This window comes from Jaculus jaculus, chromosome 3 (assembly GCF_020740685.1).
Source record: "Jaculus jaculus isolate mJacJac1 chromosome 3, mJacJac1.mat.Y.cur, whole genome shotgun sequence".
Taxonomy (NCBI): domain Eukaryota; kingdom Metazoa; phylum Chordata; class Mammalia; order Rodentia; family Dipodidae; genus Jaculus; species Jaculus jaculus.
The window spans coordinates 123,030,035-123,046,864 of record NC_059104.1 but is presented as its reverse complement, the minus strand read 5'-3'; the positions used below and the strand labels follow the sequence as shown (position 1 = coordinate 123,046,864).

The window sequence follows — 16,830 nt, the reverse complement described above, 5'->3', positions numbered from 1 at the left end:
GCACCTAACTGCTACGCCATCTCTCCAGTCCACAAAAGAGTTTTAAATCCATGTCATCAAAATCTAGAAGGAGAAGAAAAAGAAGGCAAGGGAAAAGTATCCAAAGAAATACAAGCTAAAACATTACAAAATTTGGCAAAAAATGTAAAGTTCTAGATCTTACAAGCTGAGTGAAAGTTAAGCAGGATAAACCCAAAGAAATGCATAGCAAGATGCATCACAGTCAAAATTCTTAATACAAAAAGTTAAAAACAAACAAAAACTTAGAAATATCTTACCTGAAAGGTAAAACAGTTCAGGCAACAGGAGATTTCTCTTCAGAAACCACAGAGGTCAGGAGCATGCCTCAAATGCTGAGCAGATACAACAATCAAATCAGAATTCTGTTCAGTAAAATATCCTTAGGAATGGAGGAGAAACCAACACAAGAAGGGCTGGAGAGATGGGTTAACAGTTAAGGCACATGCCTATGAAGCCTAAGGACCCTGGTTTAATTCTTCAGGTCCCATGTAAGCCAGATGCACATGATGGTGCATGCGTCTGGAATTTGTTTGCGGTGGCTTCTCACTCTCTCTCTCTCTCTCCTTCTCTCTGTGTCTAATATAAATAAAAATAAATAAAATCTTTTAAAAAAAGAAGATGAAGAGACTTTGTCATCAATAAACATCCTAGCAGGATGACTAACAGGACAGCCTTTATATAGCATTAGGGAGGGATATACACTGAAAAAATACTTTTACATGGGCATATGGTAATAGACTTTTCTTCACCTGTTGAATTTTCAAAATTGGTAAAAATTATATCTAATGTAGTTCTCAATGTAAGTAGAAGAAATATTTAAGGCAATTATGTATATGAATGGGGCAAGATAAAAGGAAACTAAGTTCTACTCTCAAACTGTTAAAATAGCAACACTGTAGACTGTGGAGAGCTGTGTTAAGTACAGTGTAATGCCTACAGTGACACTGAAAGAATTGTACAGAGATGCACTCAAAACACTACATGAGGACTGGAGAGACGGGTCAGCTGCTAAGGTACTTCCTTGCAAAGCCTAACAACCAGGGTTCAATTCCTCAGTACCCAAGCCAGATGCACAAGATGGTGCATGTATCAGGAGTTCATTTGCAGTGGCTAGAGGACTTGGCATGCTCATTCTCATCTCTCTTCTCTCTCCCTGCAAATAATATAATATCTTTTATTATTTTATTCTTGAGAGAGAGAGAGAAATGTGCATGCCAGGGCTGTTCAGCTGCTGCAAACGAACTCCAGACGCGTGAGCCCCTTGGGCTCTTGTGCGATGGTGCGCGCTTGTGTCACTGTGCGACAGGGGCCTTAACCACTAAGCCGCCTCTCCAGCCCTAATAAAATGATTTTTAAAAATACTATATGAGGTCTGTCTGGGCTGCAGTGAGACCCTACCTTGAAAAACCAAAAATAAATAACTAAATAAATATAAAAATAAAAATACTACATGAGCTGGAGATTATATGAGCTGGAGAGATGGCTCCCATGGTTAAGAATTCTTACTATGCCTAAGGACCTAAGGAGGCTTGAGGCACCTCTTGAGTTTGATCCCTGGGACCCACATAAGAGCTGGGCATGGTCATGTGTATATGTAACCCCAGTCACATAGGGAAGAAGAGACCCCCAAAATCCCCAGGACTCATGACCAAATGACAAGCTCTGGGATTAGTAAGAGACTCCAGCTCAAGTAAGAACAGGTGGAAGAGTCAGGAGTGGGACACCCAACTTTCTGCTCTGAGTGCTACAGACTAGAGCACCCCACCACAGCTGAGCACACAGGGTGCTATATGGACACATACATCTGCAAACAGCTGACTCCCTACACACACACACACACACACACACACACACTAAATGTGCATAAACAACTACATGTAAACCACAGTGGAGTCTTGAAAATAGTAGCCCATAGGGAGATTTTTTTAAAAAGTGAAGATAAGCCACAAACTAGAGAAAAACAAAACCAGAATTTAATCTTAGAGCTAGAGGAATGCCTCAGCAGTTAAGGCACTTGCCCACAAAGCCTAAGGTTTGTGGCAAGGTTCAATTCTCCAGTACCCATATAAAGCCAGATGTACTAGATAGCGCATACATCTGGAGTTCATTTGCAGTGGCTAGAAGGCTTGATATGCCCATTCTCTCTATATTTATCTGCCTCTCTCTGTGTCTCTATCTCTCTCAAATAAATAAATTTTAAGTTAAGCTTAAACCAAATGTGATAATGATATTAAATAAAAAATTGTCTAGGGTTGGGGAGATGGCTTAGTGGTTAAGCATTTGCCTGTGAAGCCTAAGGACCCCAGTTCTAGGCTCAATTCCCCAGTACCCATGTTAGCCAGATGCACGAGGGGGCACATGCATCTGGAGTTCATTTGCAGTGGTTGGAGGCCCTGGTTTGCCCATTGTCTCTCTCTCTCTCTCTATCTATCTATCTCCCTCCCTCCCTCCCTCCCTGCCTCTTTCTCTCTCTGTCTATTGCTCTCAAATAAATAAATAAAAATAAAAAAATTAAATTTTTAATTATCTAAATCTGCCAATTAAAAGAGAGTGGTAGAGAATTTTAAAAAAAGGCCCAGATCTAGAAATTATCTTCAGATATAATTAAGTAGAAAGTGTTGAAAGTCAAAAGATAGAACAGAAACTATATTATGAGAATAACACACACGCACACACACACACAGATATGTTGCCAAGATAATACAGTGGAAAAAGGTTACCACTTCAACAAGTACACAGAGACTCTCTGAAGAAGTGATTTGGTGTTCACATGATGCCAAGGCTTTAACCAGTAGAGAAACTGAGTCCAGTAGTTTATGACATCAATTTGTTCAAGGCTTAAGGGTTATAAAAACTGGCTTTAAGGCTCTCAGTAAAATAAATTAGTATTCCTCTGTTTGTCAAGGTTTTAACTATTGGAGAAACTGAATATTAAGATAAAGGCTCATTTATAAGTGTTTAATTTCAAAAGATGAGGTAAAGACATTGTGACTTTAAAGATAACTATTGTTTTATTTATGCTAATTATATCAGATGGTCATCACTAGGTTTAATCACTTAGGTTTAAGTGATTCAATTTCAGTTACTATAACTTTTATTCTCCTTTAAAGAAAAACATGTTAGGGGATAACTTGCCTAAGAATTATCAATTTTAAGTCATGGGAAAGACATAAAATTATTTTATGTTAAAAATTCTTATTATACATAAGATTAATTGCTATCCAAGATTAAGCTAAGAACATTGGTTGTCAAACAGTGTTTTCACTTTCAATACAGATTTGTCAAGGGTGTATTAGTACTTAGCAGTTTATGTTCAACAGTGACCAGATTCTGCTCTACTATATGTAAAGTAACTGTATAGTTTCTGGCATCTCAAGTCCAGCGCTTATAACAAAATTAACTCTTAAGACATGTTTCTTGCTTCAGGGTACAGCCTCATGCTCAAACAATTGTCCTCATCTGAGAGAAATAATTTCAAGCTCTTTGGTTCTGTTTCCAATGTTCTCTGGGTAACTGGCACCCACACAGGTATCTAGACTAATCAAAGATGTTTTCAAACACAGGTGCCAAGACTTTATATTATTGTCTTACTTTTCTTTTTGCTGACAATTTCTAGGTTAAATTAATTAGTTTATATTTATACTGTTTTCAAGACTGGTAACAGGTTCTGCCTGCACTTATACCTATTAGATATTCAAATGATAAGATGTGCCTACTTTCTATGCTTCAGATATGGCCTATGCCAGCACAGGATAACTAAACTTAGAGGTTAGATCAAATAACTTATAACGTTTATGTCATTCTTTAACTGGATAGGTTTTAGTACTCAAAGGTACTACATATATACTCTTCAAGAATGGTGTAACTTCCTTTCTAAATGTATTAATAACGTATGTACAAGCCAAAGCCAATTGGAATCATCAGAGCTAAAAAGGCCAATATTTTGGTCATTGCTCCCAGGTCATAAGGCCACTGGAGATGATGGGACACTTCTACACTGGCCCCCTGGTAAGTCACCAGTCCTCTTGATCAGGAAGAAATATGGAGACCCAGAAACAAACAAAAAAAAAAAATAATAATATACAATCTAAACATGAGAGTCACAACTGAGGAAAAAATCAGTCCTCCTGTATTCCCAAAGAAAGGAAAACAACTTGGCCAGCATGGCCCTGACTCATCCTAACAGATAGCCACCAGTATTGAAAAAGCTGTAGAGCTACTCCTAGGTCCCTAAAGTTTCCTTTGGAGAGCCATTAGTGACCTCCAAAATTAATCCTTGATTAACTTTTTGCTTTCTCCTTGGTCTTAAACACTCAGAGAGAAATGTATTACCAAAGATAAAGGGATACATCAAATATTATATGAATGGCCTATTAAGTAACATAGCAAAGAACTTTCCAAAAGGGGAAACAAATAAGGCCTTAAGACATATTGTCTCCCTCTCTAATAGTTCTAATTCTACAATAAGACAAAACAACCATAAATGTCCAAATGGTTGTTTTCAAATCTAATAAATATATGTGTGTGTGTGTGTGTGTGTGTGTGTCTATGACTCTGACCAAGGGTTGCTTAATTCAGGTTTCCTTATATTGGGAACAATGGTAAAACTCTTCTAACTTGTGCCAGAATATCACTGAATGAGTCCTAAGGCCAAAAATATATTGTACAGCCCCCACTGGCACCCAATGGCTCTATGGTACCAACATTTAGCCCTGGCTACTCTCAGGACAAATTTTAAAAGGTACATTCTGGAAGGCTATTATACAAAATATGGTATATTCACCATTATCAAGGTTAAGTGCTGTGTATATATATTTCTAATAACTGTGCTAATGTCTTGTCTGCTTTATAAGCTATACAGAGCCATATTCAGGCCATGTCAGACACTTCTGTGCCATTCTATGAATGTATCTGAGACAACCCAACTCCATCTACCTGGGTTCCCTCAAATGCTCCCCAAGGCCTAGAAGTCCACAAGAACAAAAACCCCAAAGGTGACCAGTTTTCTGTGTGCTCACTTCTCATTAACTCCTTACTTTTGTTGTTTTTCCCCAACATTTTCTTCCAAAACTATTTTCCAGCACTCCATCAATACACTTCTGGGATCCTTTAGAATAGTTCCCCTCTGTGGGAGAGACTCTCTACCTGCCATATTTCTACACCCCCATTTAGTCAGAAGTAGTTTAAGATCTGACATCATTGCCCCCTGTCCTATAACAGCAGTTAGAGTGTCTTCTCATGAGAGGAGGGAATGACAGGGAATACAGTTAGGGTGACCAGACCCTGAAGGTGAAAAAGGCAGGAAAGTTTGCACTTACTAGAAATCAAAGAATATCTAACTTCTTATCTCTTGCCTAGTTCCCTAGACCTGTTTTTCCACAAACAACCAGGACAACTTCCTGGGAGTGAGGTCTTTCATAGTATTTAAACATTGTACTTGGTCAAGTTCAGGCCCTGGAACTTGGTGTCAGGACTAGCTTCTTCCTTAGACAGTCCCTATCCCTAAGCAACCAATTGTCCCTCTAGTTTACCTGAGCCAGAAGACAATCCACCACTGTAAGGTTATCAATATCTTTTCAAGGAGAGGGCACACTCTCTGGGCTATCTGACCACTTGGGAACTTCCAGCTGTGGGTGTTTTCCATGGGCTGGCTTGGTCCAGGCCCAGATCCAGCCAGGAGAGCCCCCACCTCTTACTTTCCACATGGGCTCCTTTATCCCCTATAGCTCCCCACATGGCAGGAACTCCATGAACCTTCCTTTCTCTCTCTTCTTTCCATGGCTTTTCCAGGCCCTTCACATGGGATCTCTAGCCACATGGATGCCTTTCCTTGGCTTTGTACTTCCCTCAATAAATACAATAATTTAATTAAAAAACGAAATGAGTTGGGCTGTTACTGTAGCCTGTAGACAAAAATCCAAATGTCAAAAATAAACTTATAAAACTCTTAGAAGAAAACATGAGAGTAGACCTTTATGACCTTGAATTAGACAATGGCTTCTTAGCATACCCAAAACAAAAGCAACAAGAATATTTGATAATCTTGACTATCAAAACAGTTTATAAAATTTTGTTTATTTTTTTTTTTATTTATGAGAGCCACAGATAGAAAGAGAAAGGCAGAGAGAGAGAGAGAAGGGGCATGCCAGGGCCTCCAGCCACTACAAACAAACTCCAGATGCATGTACCCCCCCCCCCTTGTGCATCTGGCTAATGTGGGTCCTGAGAAATCGAGCCTTGAACTGGGGTCCGTAGGCTTCACAGGCAAGCACTTAACTGCTAAGCCATCTCTCCAGCCCTCAAAACAGTTTAAACTTTATGCTTCAAAAAGCACTATTAGTAAACTAATAAGACAACCTACAGAATGTGAGAAGATACTTACAAATCCTATAAAAACATAAAAATAACCTGGTTGTACCAGTTCATTTCCTATTGTTGTAACCAAGTATCTGGAAAGGGGGCATCTTAGAAGAGGTTTCTAGAGCTCTCACTGTTGGAGACTCTACTCTCTGGTGAGGGCTCCCCGGGCTGTGTCAGAACAGGCTGATGGCATGGCAATTTCAGCAGTGCGCGTCAGAGAGGTCACATGGCAAAGATAGAACATAAGAGATTCAAGACCCAACCATGTTCTCTTTATTTTTAAAATATATTTATTTATTCATTTATTTATTTATTTATTTGAGAGAGAGAAAGGCAGAGAGGGACAGATGGGTGCGCCAGCCACTGCAAACGAACTCCAGATGCATGCACCACCTTGTGCACCTGGCTTACATGGGTCCTGGTGAATTGAACTGGGATCCTTTGGCTTTGCAGGCAAATGCCTTAACTGCTAAGCCATCTCTCCAGCCCCAACCATGTTCTTTTTATAACAGCTTGCTCCTTTAGGAACTAAGCAGAGACCCATGTAAACTAAATGAATCCCTTTCCAGGACAACCTCTCCAGCTGCCTAATCTACCTTTAGCTAGATGCTGCCTCTTAAAAGTCCCATCACCACTCATCATCACCACATGGAGAGTCAATTTCCAGCACTCCACTCTTTGGGAGATATGTCCAGATCACATCTAAATCATAGCACCAGTCAATTATAAAAATAAAGTGACAAAATTTTAAAATACAAAAAATATTAAACATATTTCCTCAAAGAATATACACAAATGGTTGGTAAGCTCATGAAAAGAATGTTTAACAACAATAGCCATCAGGGATATGTAAATCAAAACCAAAACATAATGCCCTTCATACCACTAGAGTAGATTTGCAATCAAAAAGAGGGAAAATAGGGCTGGAGGGATTGCTCAGTAGTTAAGGAGTTTGCCTGCAAAGCCAAAGGACCCAGGTTTGATTCCCCAGGACCCACATTAGCCAGATGCACAAGGGGGCTCATGTGTCTGTAGTTAATTTGCAGTGGCTGGAGGCCCTGTTGTGCCCATTCTCTCTCTCTCTCTTTCTCTCTCTCATAAATAAATAAATAAGTAAATATAAAATATTTTTAAAAAGAGAGAGAGAGAGAGAGAGACAGAGAATAGCAAGTACCAGTGAAAATGCAGAGAAACTGGAACTCTACATACACTGAGTGGGCACATGAAACAGTGAGAGCAGTGTGGGAGAGTCTGGCTATCCCTCAAAAAGTTTGAGTTAGTATATGACATAACATTTCCATTCCTAAGTATATACTCAAGAGAAATGAAAACATACATCTGCACATATAAAAGATATAAAAATGTTCATAGCAAGATTGTTCACAATATCCAAATTGTAAATAAATATTTTTGTTAATTTTTATTTATTTATTTGAGGGAGACAGACAGGCAGAGAGAGAGAGAATGGGTGGGCCAGGGTCTTCAGCCACTGCAGATGAACTCCAGACACATGAGCCCCCCTGTGAATATGGCTTACATGGGTCCTGGGGAATCGAGCCTAGAACAAGGTCCTTAGGCTTCACAGGGAAGTGCTTAACCACAAAGCCATGTCTCTAGCCCCCAAAATTTAAAAACAACTCATGTCCATCAAGTGATGAATAGTGAAAATAATGCAGTACATTCATTTGATGGAGTATTACTCAAGTGAATTTTATAATAAATGAAATATATATCAACAAAACTACGTGAGAAAAAAGAAAGCAGGCATGGCTTTTTACAATATCAGTTGATGCAGACACAGTTATCAATGACTTTAGTTGTAATAGCCTCAAAGAGAAAATGATCACAACTTGGAAATGGCTATCCAAACTGAAACATCCATAGTAGAAAACCAAGAATTCATGTCAAGGAAGAAACTTGATACACACTTGGACCTCATTGCTATTAAGTTGAATGAAAACAATCCCATCACAGAAGGTTTTATACTGTATGCTTCCATTCTGGAATATTCTTATGATGAAAAAATTGTAGAAATGGTTTCCAGGAGTTAGAAGTACGAGGATGGGTGTGGTAAGTATGACTCAAAGTGGGTAACATAAGTGATCTCTGTGATAATGGAAATGGTGGGGGGATGCTATCTATTTTTTCTTTAGTGCTGGGACTCAACCCAGGGCCCTGTGTAGGCTAAATACGTATTATCCACTGAGCTGCACCTAGTCCCTCATTCTGTACCTTAATATCATGGTTGCGGTCTCTCAGATCTACACATGTGGTGAAATAGCACAGGACTAGACACATAACTGGACTGTGGTAGTTTGAGTGGATGGCCCCATAGACCGAGTGTTTTATTAAAATCGCGCTTGTAATCTGAGCCCCTAGCAGGCAGATCTCAGCTACAGGGAGCACATCACTGGAGGCAGTTCAGCCCTACTAGATGTATTCAGAGCAGTTGGATCTCTGGCTCTTTGAGCTTGCCTGGTGTTGGCTTTTGCTGGCTATTGGTGTATGGTGTATGGTGTCTTTGCTTGGATCTATGGAAATAAGCCAGCTTCTTCTACCACTGATCGTGCTCCCCTGGAATGTATAAACTTGAAATAAACCATTTCCTCCAGTAAGCTGTTTCTAATGGGGTGTTTGTCCAGCAATGCAGAACTGACTGCAAGATGGACCAGTTTCAATTTTCAGGATTTGCTACTGCCCAATAGGTTAAATAAGATGAACATATTTGAAGAAACTAGGTAGAAAGGACCTACAACTTCCCAGTAATAACTTTGAAACATCCTATGAACCTATGTTATTTCAACATAATGAGTATACATAAAAATTGAAAAACAGATACGTAGAAATTTCCTCAAAGATGTTACCATACTATTCTGCCTATAAGAAATATAATCTTATAACTTACCTATTTAGTTGTTTTGATTGGCAACTAATTGGTTATTTTATAGATGGAGTTATTGAAATTTAAATTACCAACACAAGGTGGCACTAAATAAAAGTAAGAAAAGCTTGTAGTTTTGTATTTTAATTGTGAGCTTCGCTACCTACATATGGTTAAAACAAAACATGTATCAGGTGAGTCATCATTTCACTGTGCAGTTAATGAAGTTCTTAATTTACCTGAACACCAAATCGTGTTCGGCTTCAATAATTCAGTTTTCATAGCAGGTTCTGTCTTTGCTAATAGGAATATTTAAGCTTTACTATGCTTTCTAATCATGACTTACATTTTCAAAGAGGGGCACAGCAAAATAAATACTGCAAATGAGGCTAAAAATAATTGCTGGTGGTAAAATGTTAGTATTTTCTGTTGTTTACAGTTTTCTAAACTAACCAATAACTTTGAAAAGCTGAGGTTACACCAGATGAAGCAAAACAAAGTCCACCAAAAAGAAGAAATGCCCTTTGAGCTGAGCAATCTGAACCAGAAATTAGAGGTAAGGTGTATGTTCTCAGCCTATTCTTTGTTACAAAGACTCATTTACAGTGCTGATGTTGTGGGCTGCCTTTTTCCAGGATACACTGAGTGGGAGCCTACTGGAGGGGGTGACAGCAAGCACCATTACAAATTAACCTCTCACCAGTATGGCTTCCCAGTTCACCTTCCCTTCAAGCACTTAGTGAATTAAAACATCACTTTGATTTATGCATCACATATATGTATATGTCAGCATCTAGGGAGAGACAAAAAAAAAGTTCAAAGAAACTGCAGCTGTTGAGTGAAACTAAAGGACACCCCTGGGTCCGTTAAAGCGAATATCTAATAAATCTTTTAATGGTCATTTAACTATTAGGTACTTAAATCCCAATGAGCCTCACAACCATTTTCAGAGCAGAGCTTGAAGGTTCAGGTTTCTTTCTTTCTTTCTTTTTTTTTTTTTTTTTAACTTTAAAGGCATAGTGTCAATGAAGTGGCCCCTATGCCACCAAAAACTTCTGAAATCTCAGTCTCTGCAACAGGTCCCTTTGTCTCACGTACCCTTAGTCTTGTCCTTTAGAAAACACAGACCAGACCAGCTCTATTCCTTCCCTGAACCTCCACAGTCCCTGCTAAGTGTTGCATGCCCACACATAGCTTCTGCTATAAGTTCTTACTGTCTGACTTGCACTGGTCCCTCAGCATTTTTCAGCTATTACTTTTTAATTAACCCTGTGTTACCCTAAGTCAGTGTCTTCCATTGTTCTTGAGTCCAAACCCCAGAAGCCATGACCACCTCCAACCCACAAGTCCCATTCTTTGGTTGGGGATCTCTTACGCCTCCCAATTACCAAGGTTAGAAATGCTCTAAGGTTTTTTGACGTGGCCTTGTTTCTCATGTTCAGATCTGGTCCTTTACGCTTCCTTCTTGTACCTCATCATCATCACAGTATTCCATATGTCACCTTCTTGGTCTTTCTGGTCCAAAATATCTGTAAGAGAGAAGAGAAATGAGGTCTGGTATCATAACCTTAAAACTAGCTTTTTGCAAGAACTTTGTAGGAAGTCCTGGTTTTTAGCTTTCAAAATACTACAGATTCTATCTCTTATTGTTTATTAATTACAAAGTTGTTTGGATATAAAATTAACATCACTCAAGGAAACGCACTCCAGGAAATTGAAAAACTTTCACATGCTCGGTAGCACACGTGTTCTTTTTCTGAAAATGAAGGTCAGATCATGTATTGACTTTTCATGGGTATAGTGAAGAACCACATTCATATAAATTGTTCTGACCAAAAAAAATCCGCACATTAATGTCAAGCACTTTGTGTATACACATTTCACTTAAGAAAGCCAATATTTAAATGAAATATATCTGAATTAGAATGGAAATTAGTAACAAAATGTTTTTATGTTTATTCTTATGCAGAAATTTTAAGGACACTATGTTGATATGGTTTCATTTGTATAATTGTAGACACATGTTAGGTATCTGTTTTTATTTATAGCCCTCTGAAAATTTAACATGTAAGAGATGGACTGTTCTTAATTGAGTCTACATGTAAGCATGTGTTTCCTTTTAAAGAAATGTGATCCTTGCTATATTAATAGCCATATGAATAGCATGTAATAGTGGGAGAATATCACAGTTTATAACCTAAAATGGACTGTATCCAATTTGTTTATTCACCCTGTGAAAAGGTTAATTAATTAATTAGACAAAAATAATTGCTTCATAGAGGTTCCCTTTATCCATCAATGCTCAGGCTTTTAAATGTATTATGATAGGCAATGTTTTGTTTATGGAAAAAGTAAAATATGTATACATATGAATAAGCATATATGCTTAGATACACTAGGGAGGGCTAGGCTGACACCTCAGCCTCTCCTCAAACCCTCAGCGAGTTGTCTCTGTCCCACACTCCTAAAATCACTATTCATGCTGGCTAGTGTTGAAACAAGCACTTTTGTATGGCCAAGAAAGCTGTGACTGTCATAAGCACTATGATATGTCTATATGACACTTTTGAGTCATTACTGGCCTCATATATGCCTGCTGTAGCCATCATAAGAAATTAGGGCTAATGTTCCTGCTTCTTATTACAGCATACTCAGAAATACTTGCTTTCAAAACCATTGTAGGTTGTCGAATAGATGATGTTAATTACATGTATTATCTTTACTTGCTAATCTGGGTATAGTGATGTACTCCTCGGATCCTAGCACTTCATAGGCTGAGGAAGGATTAAATGTTCAAAGCCAGCCTGGGCTACCTAGTGAGCCCCTATCTCTAAAATAAATAAGTATAAGCAAATAAATGAAAAGATGCTTACTTTAAGTCAATCTTGTCCCAATTTTGACTACCTACACCAAAAGATTTATTTTTAAATTAAAATTAATTTTTAAGTTAGCATGCAAAGTAATAGGTTTCAGTATGGCATCTTCATGCATATTCAAATCAAAAATTTTTATTACATTGTAATGATTTTTAAATGCTACCTGTTTTCTATTAGAACCTAATTTTGTAAAATTCTCACTATTATCAACAACTGTTTGCTTTACCTCATTTTTGCATCGCTGGGTGTCAGTGCCAGTTAGTCACCTCAGGTGGACTGTCTCCATTTAGCCTAGTAAATGTAGTGTATCTATCACTAGACGTTTTGTACATTTATGAGAAGTGCCTACCCACATTTTCCCAACCATTGCTTAATTTTGAATTACTTTTTTTTTGGTTTTTCAAAAATTACTTTTAATTGTTATAAAATACTACTAATTTATAGAATTCTGTAACTGGGACTTATAAATTTTTTAAAAACATCAGGTGTGGTGGTGCATGCCTTTAATCCCAGCACTCGGGAGGCAGAGGTAGGAGAATTGCTGTGAGTTCGAGGCCACCCTGAGACTCCATAGTGAATTCCAGGTTAGCCTGGGCTATAGTGAGACACTACCTCAAAAAACAAAAAAACAAACAAACAAAAAAAAAAGTCTAAAAACAAATAAAATTTTCCCAAGTGACATTTAAAAATCATTCATGTATAGGAAAATATCAAATATCAAAAGCTATGTACTCATTTTAAACTAGATGTAGTTTTTATTGTGGAAATTGGTTCTAAATAATACAAAACACTCTGGCCAAATGAACTATGTTCTAATTTATCATATTGGGAAAGAATATCTGCATGGTTTTTATGCAGTAGTTTATTGTACTTATATTGGGAAGTTACATGTTTATATGTGCATACCCTTACTCTTCTTTCAAAATAATTTAATCACGAAATGTTTCTGAATTTTTCTTTCTCCACAGTACCTGTTAGATGTTGGGTATTTATTAATAAATATGACTGAAGTGATGGTTGGAAACATTCATGTCATAGATCCATAGACAGCAATATATAGCTGAGGTCTCAGTATATTGTTTGTTGCCAAGCTGGTTGCTGTCTTTTCATACACTAAGGAAGAATTTTGAAACTCTAGGGAAGATTATCAACAGGTTTTTGGTAGTTTCATGAGATTGAAATAATGCCTGGTACTTTTGAGCAAAAGTAATAACCCCCTTGGTCTTCAGCCTTAGGCTGCTCAAAGCCTGAATGGAAAGATGAGACCCAATGGCTAGCCCTAGGGAGAACTGAGAACAGTGATGTTCCTGTTGCATCTCCAAAGCCATGCCCATTGTTTGTGTTAAGTTGTGTGTCATGTGTTAAGACTGTGTTACTTGAACAAGTGCTTGAGCAGCTGAGCATGCTAGATCAAGCTACAACAAACACTGGTTCTCACAGTTCTGAAAGTTGGACACCTAAGGTCAGCGTGCCAGTAGGGCTAGATACTATGGAGGCTCCTCTTGGTTCATAGGGTCGGCTGCTATACCCTCACATATGAGGAAAAAGACAAAAAGAGAGGAGGGTCTTTCTTAACTCTTACTACAAGGACACTACTCCCATTCCTATTGGCTGCAGCATCACAGCTCAGTTTCCTCTCTAAGAAAGGAATTTTGTCTTACTAGGCATTGGGCTACAAACACTAGTCCATAGAACTTAGTCCAGGTCATAGCCTCTTAAATCACACACAGGCACATTCAGTGGCTCAGTGTAGGGAATGCAAGAAGGGGAGAAACTTCTTGTGCCAGGAAATAGAAAGGAAGTGCTAGTTGATACAAAAAAATTGTTTGAAACTCCCTCATTAGTAATCATTTGTTATCAGAGAGATTTATGCTTTGTTTAATGTTCCTATATGTTACAAAAATGCTATCATTTCCTAATAAAATTAAAAAATATAAGATACACATACCTAATCTGAAATTTTGAAGTCAAATGCTCCAAACTTCCACGCTTTGTAAGCATTAACATAATACCACAAGTGAAAAATTTCACACCAGATCTCACATGATAACTCTGTCTCAGCACAGTTGTCACCAAGCTGGTGCATTAAACATGTATTTTATTGCATTTAATAATACAATATAATAAAATGTATGTTACTATGAAGCTAATCTATGTCTAAAATAGATCACATCTGCAAGGTGTCTCATTATGTTTGCAAATATTCCAAATTATGGGATCTGAAATATTCCAGTCCCATACATTTTAGATAAGAGGTGTGCAACCTGTAGTGCAACCATCATGAATGGTTGGATATTTCTTGTTTGTCTTCCTAGTAGGTAAAGGATGGACTTAATTTTTTTTCTCAGAATCAAGGCATATAAATGAAAGATGTCCTATTCATAGTGCTTTACATGAATAATATTCTTCAATTTATGTTTACTTCTCTCCCTACTTTTTTAAAAAGGAATTTAGAGCAAAGTCAAGAGAATGGGACAAGCAAGAAATATTATATCAAACTCATCTAGTTTCTTTAGATGCTCAACAAAAATTATTATCTGAAAAATGTAATCAATTTCAGGTAAGTTATCTATTAGCATTCTCTAAATTGGAAGGATTATTCCATCCATGTCATTCAGCACGTAACCTATTTATAGATGGAAATGCAAACCAAGGAAAGGTGCCAGAGTGGGGCCAATGGTGGGTCTAGTCACAGTGTGGGGAACATCTGTGTTGATGAAGTTGGTCTACATTTCTGTAAGTAGGGTACAATTTTAAGTAATTACATTTTTAGCCACTTTGGGCACACATTTGTCATCCCAACACTTGGAAGGCTAGCACAGGAGCATCATGAGTTTGAGGCTGGCCTGGACTACATACCATGATTCAAAGAACCAAAACAACCAACCACCAAGAGGCACCACGAGAGTGTGTGATGACTTAGGTTGTATGCATTTTCCTAAAGACTTCCAAGACAGGCATTTTTCATATGCACCTTAGCAGTTTTGATTTTCTCTTCTGAAAATTATCTATTCATGCTTTACTCGTTTTCCTTTTGTGTTGTTTATCTAATTGATACACAGTTTTATATATTAGGAATTAATAAACCTTGTTATAAGTTGACAATACAATCCATTTGTTTTTGTTTATTTATTTGGGGCCCTAGAGACATTTTCAACTATTAAGAAATTGGACTTATAAGTTTTCCTTTTTTATAGCTTTTAGATTTTTCTTTCTTGCTTAGTAAAACTTTGCTACCCCAAGACCCCCTCCCTACTCTACAACTTTGTTCAAAATCTACATAATCTATTTTCTCATTATGCCTTCTGAAATTGAAATTTTAAACAAACATATAATTCTATAGTATACAAACCAAGGATCATACTTTGATGTTTTTACTAATTATTTTATTTCATTTTTAATTGTATATAAGATTAACTATTACCTTATTATTTGCTCTTAATTTACTGAGTTTCCACATTTCTTAGAAACAGGCACAAAATTACCAAAATCAACTAAATGGTAAAAAACAGTATTTTGAAGACAGCAGCTCTGAAATTCCTCATTTGGTTTGTGAATCAGATCCCAATTGTGAAACCAGTGAAAGAGATGAATTCATTATTGAAAAGTTAAAATTAGCTGTGAGTGAAATAGCATTAAGCCGGAATAAGTTACAAGATGAAAATCAGAAGCTCCTACAAGAACTGAAAATGTACCAAAGACAGTGCCAGGTAAAGATTTTCTTCTTGGTTTGTTTGTTTTTCCAACTGCCAATGCCAATGAGTGGTTTAAATATTGACTTTACAGTGACAGGGCATAGAAACCTATGCAGGGGTTTTCTATCACATGAATAAACTTGGCATACTTGTTCTTGTAAATAACTCATTTGAGTAAATTAAGTAATTCTATGCGTACTTTAACCCTTGCAATTCACTTTGATTCTCTAGTAGCATAATAATCTCTTACCAGCATATTGTAATAGTGGTCACTCATAGAGCTCTGAACCTAAAACCATGCCTCGTGAGCCACACAAACTTCTATACCCACTATTGTCTCTTAGTCAAAGCCTCTGACTCATAAAACACAAAAGGTGAGAGGCATGGGTGATCCTCAAAGGTTTATCACTAGTCACTGGACATGTTAGTCAGCTTCCCATCACCATAAAAAAGACTCCTGAGATACTCAGTTGACAAAGACTAAGTTTCTTTCCACACAGCTTTGGATTTCCAGCTCACAGTTAGTTGACCTAGTTACTTTGGGCCTGCGGTGAGGCAGAACATTATGGTAGGAAAGTGTGATCAAATAAAATCATTCATTTTATGGCCAGGAAACAAAAGAGGGATGATGAAGGGTTTGAACTTTCACAATCTCTTTGTTTCTTAAATATTTCTATTTATTTATTTATTTAATTTTCAAGGAGAAAGTGAATGTGCACACTAGGTTGTCCTGCCTCCTGCCACTGCATACCAACTCCAGATCCACTTTGTGCATATGGCTTTACGTGGATACTGGGAAATTGAACCCAGTCCATTATTAGGCTTTTCAAATAAGCACTTTAACCACTAAACCAATTCTCCAGTCCCCTACAATCTCTTTATATGATTTAAGAGTCTCCCATCAGCCTCCCAAAGGACCCACCACTTCCCCTATAGTGCCACGCTGGGGACCAAGCCTTTAACACACAGGCCTTCGGGCACCCTTCAGCATCTAAAC

The 16,830-nt window shown here is 37.6% G+C and overlaps 1 protein-coding gene across 3 annotated transcripts in view; it reads left to right on the top strand.

Annotated features, from left to right (window-relative positions):
- Deup1 (deuterosome assembly protein 1) overlaps positions 1 to 16,830 on the top strand; it is a 58,999-nt gene that overhangs the window by 5,128 nt on the left and 37,041 nt on the right. For all 3 annotated transcript variants that reach the window (XM_045146577.1, XM_004661934.2, XM_045146578.1), the window contains exons 3-5: positions 9,702 to 9,818; positions 14,585 to 14,698; positions 15,606 to 15,848. In XM_045146577.1, coding sequence (XP_045002512.1) covers positions 9,702 to 9,818; positions 14,585 to 14,698; positions 15,606 to 15,848 — 474 coding nt within the window. The remainder of the gene's footprint in view (positions 1 to 9,701; positions 9,819 to 14,584; positions 14,699 to 15,605; positions 15,849 to 16,830) is intronic.